General features: G+C 33.6%; 1 protein-coding gene across 6 annotated transcripts in view; it reads left to right on the top strand.

The window, feature by feature from the left end:
- Positions 1–1,765: 1,765 nt before the first annotated feature.
- Positions 1,766–19,612, top strand: part of LOC148598618 (calmodulin-regulated spectrin-associated protein 1-B-like) — a 32,315-nt gene continuing 14,468 nt past the window's right edge. For 4 of the 6 annotated variants that reach the window (XM_088562049.1, XM_088562048.1, XM_088562045.1 and 1 more), the window contains exons 1-13: positions 1,780–2,163; positions 3,913–4,008; positions 4,384–4,489; positions 6,686–6,795; positions 7,699–7,784; positions 9,349–9,493; positions 10,709–10,844; positions 11,322–11,552; positions 12,770–12,976; positions 13,478–13,507; positions 14,587–14,692; positions 15,290–18,176; positions 18,512–18,639. In XM_088562049.1, coding sequence (XP_088418175.1) covers positions 2,104–2,163; positions 3,913–4,008; positions 4,384–4,489; positions 6,686–6,795; positions 7,699–7,784; positions 9,349–9,493; positions 10,709–10,844; positions 11,322–11,552; positions 12,770–12,976; positions 13,478–13,507; positions 14,587–14,692; positions 15,290–18,176; positions 18,512–18,639 — 4,328 coding nt within the window. In that variant the 5' untranslated portion in view covers positions 1,780–2,103. Of the gene's footprint in view, positions 2,164–3,912; positions 4,009–4,383; positions 4,490–6,685; positions 6,796–7,698; positions 7,785–9,348; positions 9,494–10,708; positions 10,845–11,321; positions 11,553–12,769; positions 12,977–13,477; positions 13,508–14,586; positions 14,693–15,289; positions 18,177–18,511; positions 18,640–19,612 lie in introns of all 6 variants that reach the window. The other 2 variants (XM_088562047.1, XM_088562046.1) reach the window with 1 other exon arrangement.

Below are 19,612 nucleotides of genomic sequence, written 5' to 3'. Positions count from 1 at the left end.
TGGCGTCGTTTTCATTTGCAAGCATCACATGACAAATCGTGGTCAGAATGGCGATGTTATTAGCGGCACGATTTCTGATGAAAACTCGCTTCGCGTGACCATTGCCATTACCATCGGTAAAAAATGAAATAAACGTTCAAATTTTTGATCATTTGTCTACATATTTATCCTTTCAAAACAGCGAAATTAATCAGGAGGAATGATTCTGTCAGCTTTTAAGTCACCTACCCTGTTGTCAGAAATTTGCCGGTTGCCGGCAAAAAATTAAATTTCCAACCAGTACTGTATTTTTCACATATATATATAAATATAGTATATAGAAGATATTAGTGCCAATCGGTGCTATGTCGTCAGCTTGAACTGGTGAATATCAGAAACAGCAAAACAATACCACAATTACTTACAATTTTTCTTATAAATCGTTTATCATGTATATAAGATATATATTGGATGAGAAACTACTCCCTTGGCGCACGCCACGTTCTACTCGAAACGAACGCGAAATTTGCCCGTTGTAGAGTATAACACTATTTGTATTAGTGTACAGCTCCGATATTGTCAACCATAGTTTGTCACTTACTCCAGTCAGTACATTTTTAAGTAAGCCTTGGTGCTATACTTTGTCGAACGCTTTTGATGAATCATGCCAGCAATACAAAGATTACTTTAACAAGTCTTTCGAGATGGTGATATATAGACTCATGAATATTTTAAAGGATGTGTGAAGGCAAGACAGTTCCTTTTAATAAGCGGTTTGTTGTGGATTCCTTATTTTTTATTTATTTTTTTTTGTCACCCTTTTTTAAGCTCTATGTTTACATCGATGATATTATTAAACACTTCCCCTATACATAGTGCTAATCTTTTACCACGGTATGAATTTGGGTCGCTTTTACTTTTGTTTCCGCCTTTGACTAAAGGTACAATTAAACTCGATTTCCATACATCAGGCAGGTGGAAGTTGTATATCACCATATATACCATATAACCAGCCTGGTTTTACATAGACCGCCTCTTAACTCGTGCACGGACTCGTTAAATCTATTCGTTCTTAGGCATTCGTAATCCTATTTCGGTTATTCAAACTGATTTACCGTCTATGTACTGGATTCTTAAAATCCACAAGAATTCATACAAACAAAGTTACATAGCTAGATCTGCAAAATGTACCACCAAATCTCTTTCAAAACTTAACTCTTATCCTCACAGCTGTCAAGGAGGGTCTGCAGTTCTACCACAACACTTGTTACTCCCTTAGAGGTATTAATTCAATGTGGATCCTGAAAAATTAGAAAGATCTTTTGGAGACAATCAGTCGTAAGAAGTCGTGCATTGAGAACCAGCACAGACATTAAGATCTTCAACTCAAATGTTAAGTCGGTCCTGCTATATGGTTCAGAAACTTGGAGGGAGACTGTAGCATCAATCAGCACAATCCAAACCTCTGTTAACCGTTGTCTCAGAAACATCCTCGGCATTCGGTGGCCAGAGAAAATATCCAATAAAGACATTTGGAACAGGACGAACCAACAACCTATGGAATACCAAACTAGAACAAGAAAATGGAAATGGATAGGTCACACTCTGCGAAAAAGTGGCAAAAACGTCATCAAACAGGCATTTGATTTGAACCCTCAAGGACATAACTGCACCAATTTAAATGTTAATTGCGGTGTTGCATCCGTACTACTATTTGAAATTTTACAAAACGCGGACGATTTGAAGCAGGTTCGAATTGTAAGTATTTGTTTAGGTTCCTTCACTTAAGCGGAAGTGGTCAGTGAGAGTGCGCAATGCAAAATTATTTTGGAAAAACATTTGACGATAATGTTCTTGCCTTACTTGGAAAAAATGACCTTACTTTGGAATGATTTTTCGCACGGACGATTTCGAAAAGTCCAATTTTTGTGTTTTATTTGATTTCCGTCAATATTTTTGTATTTTCTAAAGCAAATCGTCAAAATGTCGCCTTGTCTCAGCTGTCAAAACTTGCATTCGTTCCTATTTCGCTTTGCAATGTCTTAAAAGACTTATTTTTCGTTGACAGATATTGTAGACTAGTATTTTTATAGCGATTCTAATTAATCCCACATTGTTTCCACAATGGATGAAACGGACGAAGTTATTGAAATTGTTCCAATGGACGAGTATGACTCCCAAAAGGTACTTCTGACATTATGTCTATATATATATATTTTGTATATACAAAAAAATAATACATGTGCTTAACAGTCGACTATTGTATATCTATACATTTTCGGCACGTTCTTTGGTTGAAATAGTGGGCACATTGTATCACTGTAAAATTGTACTCCAATAAAATACCACTACACTGTACTACGCAGTTGGAATTCAATTTCTCTATAGCTCACCTCTTAATTCTGGGCGCCATATTGTAAACATTTGGTTCTTACGGTCTGTGATATCATTAGAATTATTGCAAAATATTACCATTTTAAAAATTGTATACAGTTTCTTTACCCTATCAGGTGAAGGTTCCTGAACTAAAGCAAATGGCCTACATGTACCTGATGAGAAAATTCAGCAGTCTTTGCAATCTTTTATTTGTGAAACTAAATATTAAATTAACCAATAAATTGCCATTATCAACTTTAAGTTTGTTGTGTCAGAAGTATATTTTATTCCGTAAAATTAGTGACCTAAATCAAAATGACTGGTGAAGTCACTTGGATAATGGTCTTCATTACACATGTTTTCTATGTATTTAAAGCTGCATTAGCTGTCATTTTCATAAATTTTTGTTTCTGTTGTAATATGCCTTAACTTAGAATTATTTCTACTATTTGAAGCTTTCCTGTATAATTTTCTTTGATATCCACAATTAAAATGCATAAAATACATGAAATAGGTGTTGATACATTTATTGTCTTGCAAGTGAAAAAATCAACCTAGATAAATTTGCATGCATGTAACTTCTGGCGACCTTAATCCACACATGTGCTGTAAGGGTTGATTCTTTTTAAAAAATCAGATTGCAAACAATGGCAAGGATGGCCGACAGACTCAAGCTTTTAAATAAAAAAGTTCGAATTTAACGCAATGATCCTATTGTAATTTCATATTTGCAGTGGCTTTCAGCATGCCAGATGCTACATGTAGATGGGTAGGGGATACCATTCTTTTGCCTAAATGACCTGGAATACATTAAAGTATGCATTGCCTTAGCTCGTTTGAAAGATAAGATGCTGCATTGATGTGTTTGAATATGCAAAAGTTTGTTAAAAAAATTCCCCTTCTTATGAAACACTTGTATTGTATATTGAAAATTAAAAAGAGATGCCTGAAATGAGCAGGTATATTAAATACATTGATAATTAAAACACTAATACCCAACGTGATATTTGAACATCAATTACATATTAAAAATTAACATTTTAGAGTCATATTGAGGTTGTCTGACTTGTTTGACTATTTTTAAGACTTCCTCAATTATTATGTAAAAAGAGACCGTTCAGTTGTTAATAGTTAGTATGATGTTAATCTTACATTTATATGAGGCCAAAATATAAATTTTGTGTCCCCTTAGTAGCTTACTCTACCTACCTATAAAAGTTGGCCTTACTCAAATAATTTTATTGCCATTCCTGACAATTTTTTTTTTTTTTTTTAATTTTCAAAGCAACATTTTTCACTTCTTTGATCATGGTAACAGATTCATATGAACTTTTTTTTGAAAAAAAAATAAATTTTCCGGCCTACCTACACAAAGCCTGGAGCTTAGGGCTGGGAAAGTGGAAACATTATTTGTACTGTGGTCTAATTAATCCTATTTTCTGTATTTTGGTTTAATATACACTGTCATGTCTGTAACATTTTTGCTCACTCACTCTTTCCCAAAACAAATCACAAATTTATTGTTTTGTCTTAAGACATTGATATCTTTCTTTTCAGGCCAAGTTACAGGCATCATTAGCATGGATTCTTGAAAAAGCTTACAGAGATGAAATACCTGCAGAATTTAAGGAGCCATTTTACCAGACTGCTGAGGTTCGATATTTTAACCATGTTTTTGTTAGCAAATTCATGAACTACAATTAAGTGGCTTTTTGAATTAAATTACACTTATTTTTTGTCAAAAATACTAATATACATATATATGATTAGTTGCAGAAAATATTATCCCCATATACAAAGTACATGTATAACCCAATTTTTCCTAAGCTTTTTTAAATACTTTTTACCTCCATAACACATGCCTTCCTCCAGAGGAACACAGTATATATGAATTCTATATTAGTATAACTGCTCTGTTCCTCGTTTGGACCATTTGGTTGGTAAATATGCATGTAAAACTTCAATAATATAAGGTTATGTATAATGTACATTTTATATTTCATGTTAAGTTGAGATCAACTTTTTCAGGGATTTCTTCATGTTAAACCAAGATTGGCTAATATGATGGTGACAAGTGAACTTTATTGTCAGGCCTGTAGAAACATGTTTGGAGATGTTCATTCACAGTGGCAAGGTATTTATTTTATCAAATTAACTTTTCTTCGGAGGTTGCCTCACACACAAGTTTTTTTTTCTATTTTACTGGCAAAAGGACAAGTGCTCTAGAAATCTAGACCCCCTGGTATTTTCAACCATACTGGGTTGGTTCTCACAGGGATTTTATAATTGCGAATCGAAGGACTCATATCTGACTTTTTAATGAATAGCAAGCCCTAATTGATGATGAGTCCCAGAAACTGGTCAGCTTTTATAGCTTACTCTGTATATACTTGTACATGTAGCTGGGATATTGATTATTTTTTTAGAAGAGGTAGGATTTTAATTGATAGTAATCATTAACTGGTTTTGACCTATGATGGGATTTTAAAAGCAACACTTAATGTTTGATATTGAGGTTTTTCAACCAGCTATTCAAAGATTCACTGAGACACTCCTTAATTACATCCTGAATAATCTGGAAATCTGTCCAAACTACACATCTTCTCCAGTCCTTTTTGTCATAATGCACTGACTTACACTACTGTGAAGGTACTTTTATTCGTGGGTCCCAATTTTCGTGGTTAAGAGAAAAATCAGTTCGTAGATTCTTGAATTAGTGGATTTAACAATTCTACCATACAAACAAATGGGAAATTTCCTTTCCATCGGGAAACAAATTTTGTTGTTTGTCTAGTCCATGAAAATCACGAAAATTAGTACCCCACGAACAATAATACTCTCACAGTACCTACGTATGTGCCTGATATGAGCCTATTTTTTATTCCAAAAAGTGTTCATTTTATACAGGTTTCACTGTATTAACTTATTTTCCAATAAAATTAAGTACCATATTTTCTGGACTATAAGTCAATATTTTTTTTTTTCAGCAAAGTGTCAGCCTCGAATTATTGTCCACTTGGACATGTATTTAAGCATTTTTCAAGAAAAATGTTCATCAACAATGTATTTCATTAGATTTGTTTAGTTCACTTTTGATTGCTTTAATTAAAAATTTTTGGTAAACTGCAATCAATGAAAGCCATCACTCAAACAGTCAAACCGGCGATTAAATTCGAATATTATTGATCATTGCCACTATCCTTTATGAATGATAACAATGATGTAATAAAAACTCTGAAACTTTGAAACTGTTAAAATGTATAAATATACTCTAGAAGATACGTTAACAAAACTATTTTTTTTAATTTGGAAAACATTAACGAGTGTTTTGGAGTTATCAGTCCTTTAAGATGAAAATTTATACCAATTTATGGTATGTCGTAACACATACGCATGTAGCTCAAATTATAATTAGTTAAGGTGTTATCTAAGTGGCTAATTGCAACCAAATTTGCAGGTAACAATTATTTTTTATTGTATTTTGTAATACCAGGTAATATTGTTTACTAATTACCACTCGTAATTATGACCAATTCATCAAACGAATTTCCCACTTATTTCACACATGTATGCCCACGTTTGACATGTTTAGGATTTCATACTCCTAATGATCTATGGCTTCAGAGCCATTGACATGCCATTCAATAAAAATAATTGAACTCGTGGACAATGTACACTTTAACAAAAACACAGATATTTATTTAATTCAGAAATCTTAATATGTAGTAACATTGCTGGAAAAATATGTTGTTGAAAACAAACCGCTCAACTCCGATCTCCGCTGGCACGTACAATATAAATGCACATGTCTGACCATCGACTTATCTGCCAAATTCGACTTATTTATGTTTTTATCGTCGATTTTGGTCAAAATTATGCAATTCGAGTTATAGTCTGGAAAATACGGTAGCACTCCATCTAAGAATCATGCATAATGTGATTCATGGTTGGAAAGCCTACATGTTTTTATTTTTGATATTTTGTTTAAAATGCTTAAGTAAACAGACAGTTACATGTGGCTTTTCATATAACCCTTGTTCACGAGAGATATAAATTATATAGAATAAGCTGTTGACTTCAATATCAAGGGAGATAACTTTGTAAATGACAATAAAATAAAATAGAAACTGTAAGATTTTCAATGTGACTTATCTCTTAAGAGCAGACAGATTGGAATGAATAATTAAACATTTCATCATGTAAACCTATAAAGCAACTTCTTGACAAAAATAAAAATATGTAGCCTTTTTTGGTTGTATCACAATGCAGAATTTGCATGATTCTTACAAAGACTACTACTTAATGTGCTGTATGTGTATGCATATTGCAGGCCATTGGAGTATAATACAGGTATTATCCAGGAAGGGGATCCATGTTGTGGAGCCAGATGATACTGAAGTTACAGAGACAGTACTGATGAAGAATGCTCCATTTCAACAGGTATCCTATTAGGCTAATCTTTAAAAATATTTAGGAAAAAAAGATTTTGAACTTATTGTCTGGATAGAACAAAAAAGTCTTTCGTGTGAAACATTTTTGCTCACATAGATCAGGAAGTGTGGACATTTAGCAAAATTAGAGGAATTTTAGACTGTTTGTCAAAAGATTGTATAAAAGTTATTAAATCCTTTTTTTTTCTGAATATGCTGTTTTTCTAGATGGTGAAACATAGATGCAATATAAAAATTCCTTTGCAGTTTAAGAAAGTGTTGACGTCTATTTAGTATTGATATTCCACCCTCAATCCCTGGGAGATGGTGGTATACTGTTCTACCCATATCCTTCATTCTGTCATTCTGTTTTGTTTTTTGTTTTTTTGAGGAACATTTTTTTTATGCAACTACTTGTCACAGTCACTTGATATTGATATTTTGGCACAAGCTTTATATAGGTACAATACCTGAACCGATCCATCAAACCGATTCATTAAACTGGGGATCCCATCACATGACCACAGAATGGTCACTGTATTTTACAGTTTTCGTTCTTTTCTTTGTCAATTATACACATATTTACATAATGCATTAGATTTTAACATTAATTTGTACTTTTATTTAACATTTCTTTTGTTTGATACAGATCATCTATCATTTTACATAACAAAACTGCGAGCAGATGGGTCACTGGTCATCGGTTATCAATCAGTCAGCAGTCAATGTTCCGTCAAACTGTTGCACGGATAGTTTCAAGGACTGTATGCCATATCATGGGCTAGGATGACATCAACTTCCTGTTTGACAACTTGGCTTACATTTTGACCATATACTAATGTTGGGATGCAAAGTATCAATAGTGGGGATTGACTCACAGATTTCTATTTTTTTTTTTTTTTTTGTATTTCAGAATGCTCACCTTGCTTTGATAGACTGTTTGATGATGGCTTTCATTGGCGAAGTTCTCAGTGTAGAAAAAGTAGTGCAGGCTGTCAGGTAAATATACAACAAAACTTGACCCCCAGAACTTACAGTCTACAATAGCCTTTGTAGTCTGGTGGTACCATGTTCACCCTCAGAACTTACAACACCCTTTGTGGTCTGGTGGTAGCATGTTCACCCCCAGAACTGACAACAGCTTTTGTGGTCTGGTGGTAGCATGTTCACCCTCAGAACTTACAACATCCTTGGTGGTCTGATGGGAGCATGTTCACCCCCAGAACTGACAACAATCTTTGTGGTTTGGTGGTAGCATCTTCACCCCCAAAAGTTACAACACCCTTTGTGGTCTGGTGGTTGCATGCTCATTTCAAGTTCTGGAGGTTGTGTTCCTATTTATGTCCAACCAAATACTATAATTGTACTTATTTTCGCAGGTACTTAATTTCACAGTTATTGGTCTTTAAACATATTCGCAGGTCCTTATTTTCACTGAAATCCTAGTTTTTGCCTAAAGAATAATGTAAGAAATTCTCTTTAGCATGTACTTATTTTGCGGAGAGTGCATGACTGCGAAATATATGTAGAAGTACAATTACAGTATTTAATCATTAGTTTTCACTGCTTCTGCTCTAAGCATGTGGCTTATTACTTATAGAGTGATGACATGGTGGCTTGGAGTCAGAAAGATGTGTCCAACTGGATGTTGCTTCTGTGAGATAGCATTAAATATTCAGCTCACTGCAAATCTATGTAAAAAATTCTCATCCTGAAATTAAAAAATAAATCATTTTCAAGCAAGGTGTAGGAATTTTGTTTTAGCAAGTTCTTTCTTATAAAGCATTAATATACATGGACATGAATATAGTATTGTTCAGTGTTTTTGTCATCCAATTATAGCTACTTTTGTCTCAGGCTTATTCCCGTTTTATTAGGTCTTTTTAAAAATTGAATGATATTTACCAAGAAAGTCACCTGATGTTATTTTCAGTGAATAAATAGAACCTGTCACTTGAGTCATTGGCTAATCATATTGTCAAGTGACTAATCAATTTGGCCTAAAAAGATACAAAAATTAGCCACTTTTCATATGATTTTCATTAAATTTAGCAAAAGCAACAGGTTTCAAAATCCTAGCTAAACCTCTGGCATCAAATTCACAAAAAATTGAAATTAAATTAAAAGTGTAAAGTTGATCATAAGTAATGACCTCATAACAGAAAATGGCATTGTTACGTCATAACTTACGATCAATTTTTACACTTATGACTTTTTGTGAAATTGTCGCCTAGTTATTTATGATGATGATATAAATAAAATAACATGAATATGCTATTACCAAGGATAAGTCCTTGATAAATTTTTAAAATTCAGATCTAAATAAAAACATAAATACATGTATGTCAGCAAATGTACGGATAATTTAGAAAATAAGTTTTATTGCTTTGCAATTAAGTAAAAATTAAAAAAAAGCTGTTGATGCTAAATTTGAGACGTACTTAAAAATAGCCTTAAAAGTAAATTATGTAAAGTGAAAAATGCAAACAGCAATTATTTTAAGACAGCCAGAGCCTAGCTCCACAGTTCCTGAAGCATTTATATCTGATTTTTTAATTGATAGGAGATTTGCAGTTTTCAATGCATCCAGTGAGATACCAACAGATACAGAGGAAGCAGTGAACTTCTGGATCAATAAAGTTTGTTGTACTGTCCAGAATAAAGAACAGAAAGGGTCCCAGGTTCTGGAGGGGGAGTCCAAGATGAAGGTATGGATGAAGATTAATTGAATACCTGATCAGATTCTTTTCTTTTATTTCATTTTTTTTTTGTATGGAGCTGTCTTTTGACAGGTATTTAATGGTAAATGCTGTCTGTTTGTTCTGTCCACATGAAAACTGAAAAAAATGCTGGAAGGATGTTTAATTATTGTAGGTAGAATTTTTGTCTCCATTGAAGGAACCATCATTTTTTTGTGTCATATTTTCTAATATGTTGGGAACTATTAAATGAAGAAAAGATGGAATGGGCATATCATTGCTGTGGTTGTTCTTTTGTTATATATTTATTTACATAAGACCATCATTGCTGTGGTTGTTCTTTTATTATATATTTATTTACATAAGACCACAAACTCCTGCATGTTTTTGGTCTCATTATTATCATGGCTGAAAGTTACGAAATCTGGTTAAGAACACTTGAAAACGAAAATTATGTCAAAATTCAGCATCCTATGTCGAAATTAGGACATACAATGTCAAAATTAAAACATGGTTATGTTGAATTTATGACATTGTATATCTTTGTTGTAATTTCGATACAATTTTGTAATTACCACATTACTATTGTAATTTTAACATAGGATGTCACAATTATGATTTATTTTTTTGTTTTCAAGTAGCCCTCACTGGGATTCTGTAAAAAGTACAGGAGTTTGATCTTAACGTATTTTAATAGACAAGTAAATGCTGCATGGTTGAATTGATTTGTGATTGGTTGAAATCCATCGTAATGTCCTCAGAAGTGCATACACCTCATGCAACAATATGATATTGTCGATAAAGATTAGAATATTTTTTATCTTTTTTTAAAATAATTGAAATAGAGTCTGTTATCATGACTAGTGTATTATCTGATTTCTCCCTTAATGGAATTTTAGTATGTTTACTGCGGATTGGTTTTAGAGGCTTTTGATTTCATTATCTTATTTGGATAAATATTCTAAATCAATTATAAGAAGGTAAGAAAGAGTATGAATTTTTTTGTTTATTTTAAGCAATTAACACCTTTGTGAGATTTACAGCTCTGGTAATTATCAAAATGATATTGAAACAGGAAAAGGCACAAGGTCGTTGAGGGTCAAGTTAAAAGAGCAGAAGGTTGTGGCCAAGGTCAAGAAAGACATGGTGCCCTTCTAAATCAGGCTAACAATACCAATGATTAGTAGATGTGGTTGACAAATTTGATATGGTTTACATTTATAGGTGCGTATAGTAAGTAGATCAGGAGAAACCACCATTGATGTTCCAGTCATTGAAGATTTCCTACATGACATTGGAGATGGTTGCTGTCTGGCTGTTGTTATCCATTTTTACTGCCCCGAGAAACTCAAGTTACAAGGTAGATTAAATTACTCAGACATGTTTTTTAGCGGAACTCTGCTATTGCAAATCTGGATTTTATTGTTACAACATTTTTTTAAGGTATATTTACTTCCTATTTTGCCAATTTCTGCTTTGTAGACCTTGTAAAATCATATGTGATTAATGTACCAGTTCTTTTATTTTAGTTGTGTTAATTTTTGATAATAGTTACGTTTTATTTTTTTATAAAGGTTAGACTTAGTCAGTGTTATGTGACTTCATACTTTGTTAGTAAAAATGTAACATTCCATGTGTGACAAACCCATGAATAGCACAAGCAGTTAGGTTCATACTTAGTACTTTTGCTGTACGTTGCTTTGTTAGAATTATACAAAAGAAAGATATTTTGAGAGGTAAATTTTGCCTTATCACCACCATACATATATGTATTTTGAATTATTATATATGAGATATTGTTGCTATATTTGAATTTGTTTTCCTTCTTTTTTTCCAGACATTTGCTTAAAATCTAACATTGGCATTGCTGATTCTTTGTACAACCTGACAAAAGTGAAGGGATTCTGTTTACAGAACTTGCCATGGAACATTTTCCACCTCACTTATGAAGATTTCCTATACACTCATAACAATCTTAAACAGAATCTGTATGCTCTAATTGCTGACCTCTTCTACTGGTTTGAGATAGACAGGGCACCAGGAGTTATTGTGACATCAAAGGAAGAAGGTTTAGAATTGATTGCTTTATTTTGTTTTCTATCTTCATTATTTAAAAAATATTTTGTTTCAGTTACATGTATGTAAAGATGACAGGTTATACATGTAAGGTAACAGAGTTCTAGGGTTTTTCAAAATTTTGGGTTTCCACGGATAAACTCTAAATGAAGATTAACTTTTCAGACAGTTAAAATCTGCTTTCTGAACTTCACAAATTCTGTCAAAAATTCAAATTTTCTACTTGCCATCTGGAAAATGGTGCATAAAAAACAACTTTCCCTGTCCAAATTTCCACTTGCACTGGGTAACAGGAAAATGGAATCCTAGAACACTGGGTATGTAACACTATCATTGAACAAACATACACAGAAACTCAGTATTACTGTTTCACAATAGTCAGGCAAAGGTGTAACTTCAATATTTGTACATACAGTGAATCCTGTCTTAAGGAGGTAGACCTAAGGGTAAGGGACATTACTTTTGAAATCAGTGATATACTTGTAGCATATTCAATTTCACCAAAGCCTATCAAGCTTTCCTTTGAAACAGAATGAAATTAATCCAAGTTACTATGATGCTTACATGAGATTGATGTCAAATGCTGAATACAAACATTACAATGATTACGTAAGAGTTGTGTCCCTTACCCTAGGTCTACCTCCTTAACTGACAGTATGGAAAGCAAAATTTTGGTCACATTAGACATGTGGTTTTAATATACAGGTTAATTTAAGATAGAGTTAGTGCACTACATAGGGATATTGTAATCATAAATTCTTAAGACAGGTTATTGCTTAATGCTAAAGTTGGTTTGAATGTAAATTTAGGGTACTGTACAAGGAATAAATCACATTAAATTAGTATCTCAAAGCTACAATTGAACAAATTTACAATTATTTCTGAATCTTCTTTAAATTATAAGAAAATCTTGTTGTTAAATGACCCATTCCAAAAAAAAAAGTATATTGTAAGATACCTTTGTGAATGCAACTCCTCAGATTTGGTTCAAATTTTGTGAAATTGTAAGTCACTATGTGTAGTTGATCATATGATGCCAACATTTTGATTCAACCAATTTAACAGGAGTTCCGTTTTTTGTTTGCAGCGGCAGGGGACATATGGTTATAGGTTGCTATCTTGTCTATATAGTGTCCACATTGAAAAAGAAATAAATTATCCTGAATACAAGAATATCAATCATATTCTCTTGCTTCATACATTTTGTAGCCTCCAGACCATCTACAGCTAAAAACCTCACCAGTAACAGAGTACCTGATGTCCAGATCAGTAATGTAACAAAACAGAGCTTTAAGAAGTGTTCCATGGATGACTCTGGCCTCCATTCTCCTCAGGGGATCGCGGCCCATGTTATACCTCACAAACCTCTACTGCCTAAGCGTCAGATGAGGTCAGAGGAAAGAGAGCACCCTCCAGGTATGATCCAATTGTATGAAGTTTTGAATAATGCTTGCAGAAAATAATCTAGGTTAGCTTCAGCAGTTTTGTTTTTACTGTATGATCAGAAATTTCTAGGTGATTTTATGTTTGCAATGAAAGGACATTTTTTTTTTATTTTTGTTTCTGAGATGTTCATAGTATGAGCTTTGATACATTGGATTTAAGTTGTAATATTATTATTTTAATAATAATGAAAACATTGCAATAATTGTGTAAAAAGTTTTGCATTGTACATAATTATAAGGTTTAATAAGGTCTGACATGAACTATTGTTAAAACTTAGACTAAAATACCTATAACAGGATAGAAAGTTTGAATCATTTGTTGTCCATTTAATACTTTCGACATTTCATTAGGTGAAGGTCATGCAATCAAAGGGAAACCTTGTTTATTCTATGGAGTTAACCATTTTATTTGCTATAATTTGATTGTAATAAATTTGTGATAATTTTTTAATGACTTTTTTTTGTGATTAAGTTTATCCAGGTTTTGATAGAGGAAGGATTTGTAAGTTAACACTCCTTATTTGTTATTATAAATGGCTTGGAAGTGACTGGTTTCTATAGAGAACACATTTTTAATACATTCTGATGTTTATCTATTGGTTTTAGAGAAACTGTTCTGGTGTAGCTACTTGTATCACTATTGACTTATTTGCACAAAGATTAAGCTTTATGGGTTTTTCATTGGATGACTTTTTAAGTTGAAGGTTTTTCCAGCTATTTTTTAAAACAATCCTTTAAAGAATTGAAGATTATTTTTTTAATAGATATTTAAATTACATAAATGGTCTTAAATTTACTGTACTGTAACCTGGGAAATTTTTGCACCTTTTTCATGTGGTTTCTATTATAAATCTACTTTCGCACAGTTTTAAATTGTCACTCATTCATCAAATTGTACTGTAATGTTTTTTCAGGAAAACTTTCACAATAGTTAAATTTTTGCTCTTCGGAACTTGGCACGAAAAGTTCTTTGTTTACAGTAATTGTTTATTTGAAGAGTTTCTTAGAAAGGTCACTTCTTATGACATATTGAATTTTAATTTACTTTGTTTGGTTGAGATTTTTAAATTATTGGTTGTCTTTTTTCAATAGTTAAGTTCAAAAATATTTTCTCATGAATATTACTAAGATATATGTGTATGTTCAGTCTCTGACCTTGTTGCCTTACAGAGGCAGACCTAGGGTATGGGAAATAATCAGTGATATGTTTGTATCATATTAAATTCCTACAAAGCATATCAAGCTTTCATTTGAAACAGAATGAAATCAGTCCAAGTTTCTTTGATGCTTACATGAGATTGTGCCATATCTTAGAAATGGATTTCAGAATGAAGCCATCAACTTTCTGTTTATATTTTTACCCTATGGTTACTCAGGTTGGGGAATGGTGTTATCCTTTAATGAAATTTGCTCACAGTTATACTAGTACATTATACAGTATACTGGGAAAAATGTATAGACGATTTGATTATATGTGTAGATTGTACTAAACTTATCAAGTGGATATTTTAATTCAATGGAAAAATCTTATATGTACAGCCAGGGCTTGTAATTAAGCATATGATTTCTTTACAATTTCAGTCACCCAGGTGAAAAAAAGTGACAGGAGGTCATTGTCCCTAAGTTCTGCCAAGGAGAGAGATGTTATACAGGAGACTATGATGGCTTGGCAGGACAAAAAAGAGGAGTATGTTTGTTACTCTGGTACCACCTGTTGATTGTATACAGATACATGTATTAAATCTGTCACATAAGTAAACATTGTCATGGATAATAAATAACAATATTGTACAATGTACCTACAGTTTTGTCAAGACTGAAAAAAGCTTATCTGACTGACAGAAATCATATTACATTTCATATGTATTTAGAAGCAGAAATTTATAAATATTTTGACAGGTTGTACTGTAAAAAAAATGTCAAATTGAATGTTTTTTAAACTTACTTGACAACAAGTTCACCATGGCTGTATTATAATGAATTATAGGAATTGTCTTCTCCTTGTTGTTACTGCAAATTGCACTCTTAAATACAGCTTTACTTGTTTACAATGTACATGTACATACTTATTATTATATGTATTGTAAATGCACCTTAAGTATTAGACTACCTAAACCACCTTTCAAGGATTTTCATGTAATTAAATGTAGGGGTTTAGCCTACTTGACTTATTTCAATGCTTACCAAATAAACTGTTCAATACACAAATGACGTGTACATATTAATTTCCAATTATAAATGTTCAGTCCTATATGTATTGGAATATATATGCTGTTTATTTCAGACCACAGGTCAGCCACCAAGGACAAACTACCAGCTCCGCCTCCTCAAATCTATTGGCCAATGTAAGCATTGATTCTGACATTATGGACAGCTTTTCTGATGATATGATTGGCAGTCTGGACATTGGAGATGATAGTAATCCAACTCCACCCCCAACATTGATGCACCCAGCAAACCAGAGGGAAGTAACTCATGGCACAACTTCAAATTTACACAACCGTGACCATCCAGATTTTATGGAAGTTCAGAGTGTTACATCTGCAGCATCATGCTTGACTCATCGTAGTGTTGTTGATGAAGGTCATGTACAAAATGGAGATTCAAGACCTGTGACTCGTAATGTAGAACCTTTATTACCAGCACGACTCAAACCTGCCAAGGAAAAGACAACAAATCATAGCAAGGAACAGGAGTTAAGTCATACAACTGAAAAGAAATCTCCTACAAAGAGAGACAGTGAACTTTCAGGTCGTGAATTAAGATCACCAACTCGTTCTAAAGGAAAGTCTGTTGATAGTGTAGGTTCTCTTAGTCTCAGTGAGGATAGCAGTGTTACGGATTCAGTAACACCATTACCAGAAGATATGCTATCTGATAATGAGATATCTCAGCGAGGGAAACATGCTTTTACTGCCTTCAGTATTTCTGGTGGTGGAATTCATGGAAAGGAAGTTGATAAAAGTGCAGACTCTGTGAAGTTAAGTTATACCATCCAGGATCATGTATACACGCCTGAGACTGCTCGTGCTGCTGGTATTCCCATTGTTAATGATAGTACTGATAAACAATCATTCACTCTTTCTGAAGAAAGAATGTCAAGATCACATGAAGGTAGTGTGTGCAGTCGAAATTCTGGTGATTTCTCAGATCATGAATCTCACAAAATTCACAAAGACCATAAGATTAAGGAAGCTGAAGATATTTATTCCATTAAAAAACCTGGAATGTTGATCATAAAAACTGAGGATGGACTCAAAGGCGACAAAAGAATTCTGACTACAAACTTTGCTGAAATTCGCAGATTGAAACAAGGACTGGGGAAAGTGAATAATTCTGGACTAGTTTATATGCAACATGGGCAAGAAACAACACATGGGGAAGGTAAAAAATCTGCATTACGAAATCCTAACAATGGTGCTGCCAAAACAGAGAAGAAAACAACATTTGCTCCAACATCTAGTCGGACAACATGGCAACAAACTATGCAAGATTCAAGTTCATCAGGGGAACCAGATCAAAATTCTGGTGATCAACCAGTGCCATCAGAACTTTTACAAATAAGAATGAAACTTGAAGAAAAACGAAAACTTATCGAAAAGAAGAAACAAAGAAATGAAGCGCAGCAACAAAGATTAAGACAGAAGCTTGGTAAAACTGCTTTTCTTCATGTGTTGAAAAAGCCAGGAGAAACAGAAAATGGTATTCTGGAAGAAGAGGCTAGGAGCTCATCCAGTGGTTCTTTTGAAGATGTTTCTTGTATACAAAAGCAGAATCAACCAGTAGGTGGGCGAAGACCAGGTCAGTCTGCTGAAATATCTACAAAGAAAGAACACTCTCCATCTCCTGGTAGGACAGTTACTGGGGAGACAGATTATCTTAATTCATCAGCCATGTCAACTTCTCAAAGAGCATTTTCACGAGAAGGCATTCAACAGACTATTGAAAATGTTCGTAAAAGGTGGTTTAAGGATGATGCTGAAGTTATAGCTCAGAGTTACGCAGAGAAACCAGAGACTCCAGACAGTCCACCACCTATAGAACAACAAGTCGGAAAAGCTGTTCCAAAATCCATGCAAGCCTACAACACATCATTAGATAAATTTGATAGGAATTTATCTGACCTACAAAGTGAAATACATCGTTTATCACTGCAGCAAGAACAATTCAAGCAGTCCAGTGGAATGTCACCTAGAAATATTTCTCAAGGACAAAGTCAGGTGCAACATCAAGTACAAAGTTCAAATGTTGCCATGACTCCTCAGCATCATGTCAGTGGAGGTTCTGAAATCTCATATAATCCTCAAAATGTCCATCTCCAGCAAACTCCTGTGGGACCAGTTGTAGCTAGTCAGAACCAGTATATGCCAGTTACCTGTGGCATTCAAAACCAGTTTATACCTCCTGCTGGTACTGGTCACAACCAGTTTATTCCACCTTACAATGGATATCAGCAAGGGTTTTCTCCTTCAATCTATCCCTATCAGGCACCACAACAGCAGATGTTTGCACAGTCTCCTCCATTTCCTGTTGCTCCTCATGGTCCATTGACATCGTCTCCACACACCAGGGATATTGCTCCTGCTTTTAGTCCCATGGGGCCAGGTATTCCAACCCCTGGTCTTCAGACAACTGTTACTCCATCTAGTCATGCTGGTGCACAGATGTACCAGCAAACACCAACTCCACCTATGCCTAACTACCAACAAACAAGTGCACATTCTGTGGATAGAAATGTACCTGCATCATATAATTCTCAAATGCCTGTGACAGTTCATTCACAAACAGTTGAACAGCAACATAAAACTAGTCATATAACTCAAAATGTTTCTCGAACTCCTTCAACAAATGTTTCTCAAACTAGTGCTCAATCCACACCTGTGATAGCTGAAGATAAAACTGTAGAACAAGACTCAAGTAAAAATGAATTTTTCATCTCATTTAATGATAGTGCTCCAAAACCCAAACCGGAGTTGGGTAAAAATAGACATAAATCTGCTCCATCTGCTGAGGCCAGCCAGCGGCAGATTAATTCCAACCAAAGCCAGTCAGAACTTGATAAATCTAGTCAGAATGTTTCAAAGGACAGTAATGATTCTCAGAATGTATCAGGACAGAACATGTCTGGTATTGGATTTGTCATTGGTGAGGATGAAACCTCCATAGACCGAGTAAGTAGTTTGTCCATGGTATATATTCCCACCCTTTCATGTACAATGTATATGTAGGCTGTACCTTTTATATTAACAAAGAAATACAAAAAAAAACAAACACAAAAAGTAAAAAATGTGCATGATTATAGGTTATTCTTTATCTTTATGTCAGGTTAATTTCTTGCACATTACCTTATGGAATAGTAAATTACTTCCCTGGTACATCAAATTTGCCATGAACCTTAAAAACTGCAATAACAAAATTTTACAAAAGCTTACAGATGAAAATCTGAAGTACATTTACTGTTCTACTATATCTTAATGGCCGCTCATTTTATTTCCATATTTCTCAGGATGAAGCTGATGAAATCCAGAAGAAGAAGGACAAACTGATTGCTCAACAGTTGAAGAGAAAAGAGGAACAAGAGAAGAAACGACAGTACAAAGAAATAGAAATGAACAGACGCAAAGAACAAGAAAGGTTTGGCACATGTAGATTCTATAGTGGAATGTAGACTTTTTTTTATCATATTCTGAGGGTAATGATTTTTGCTGTTTTTAAGGTTTGTAGGCAAAGCATGAGTTCAAATTCCTTTCCAAATCTCAACTTATCTTTGCAGAAAAAACAACAGGAACTATTCAAATTGCATTAACTAATATCATAAAACTCTCCCACTTTGGTGGGGAGACATGTTTTTTTTTTGGCTTGTGCGTCTGTCCATCACAAAAGTTTGTCAGTGCAACTCCTCTCAAAATACTGAATCGAATTTTACGAAACTAGGTATATAGCAAGAACATCATATGTAGTTGTGCATATTACCAGGAAATTTTTATTCCCTAATTTTTGTAGGAGTTTCGCCCCGCTGAACTTAGAAACTTGCCAAAAATCCTCATAAATTACATTGTCAGCGCAACTCCTCTGAAACTATTGAACCAAAAATGCTCAGAACAGTTAGCGAGAAGACATATGTTTTTGTTTTGTGCAGACACTAACAAACTTTAATATTAACATGAATTGGAAACTATCAGATTTAATATGGGTAAAATAAATATTACTCATTGTAACTCAGCGTAAAATATCAACATTAATGACCAGCCCATGACAAAATGAGTGATAAATCTGATTGTATGTCCTTTTGTTTATAAATATAAAGCTTACACAGGCCATATTTAATCCTCTGTACAAGAATTTTTAATGAATGTATTCTATATTATTGCCATTGGACCTACTTGATATAATTTACAATCCTTGAAAAACTATAACAACAAATTAAAGGAATTTCATACACCAGAAGTATGTATTGCTATATTTTATTTATATATCAAACAGTTTGCTTTTAAGTAGCACTCCAGCTAAAAATCATGCAAAATGTGATTCATTGGTAAAAAGCTTACATATTTTTTTTTTATATTTTGTGTGAATTGCCATAGTACTCAGCAATTTACATTCAGTT

The sequence above is a fragment of the Perna viridis genome, chromosome 14 (assembly GCF_037379345.1).
Source record: "Perna viridis isolate PV_CMFRI_1.1 ecotype Kerala chromosome 14, ASM3737934v1, whole genome shotgun sequence".
NCBI classification, from domain to species: domain Eukaryota; kingdom Metazoa; phylum Mollusca; class Bivalvia; order Mytilida; family Mytilidae; genus Perna; species Perna viridis.
The sequence above is the reverse complement of the archived record's forward strand: the minus strand, read 5'-3'. Positions and strand labels throughout refer to the sequence as shown.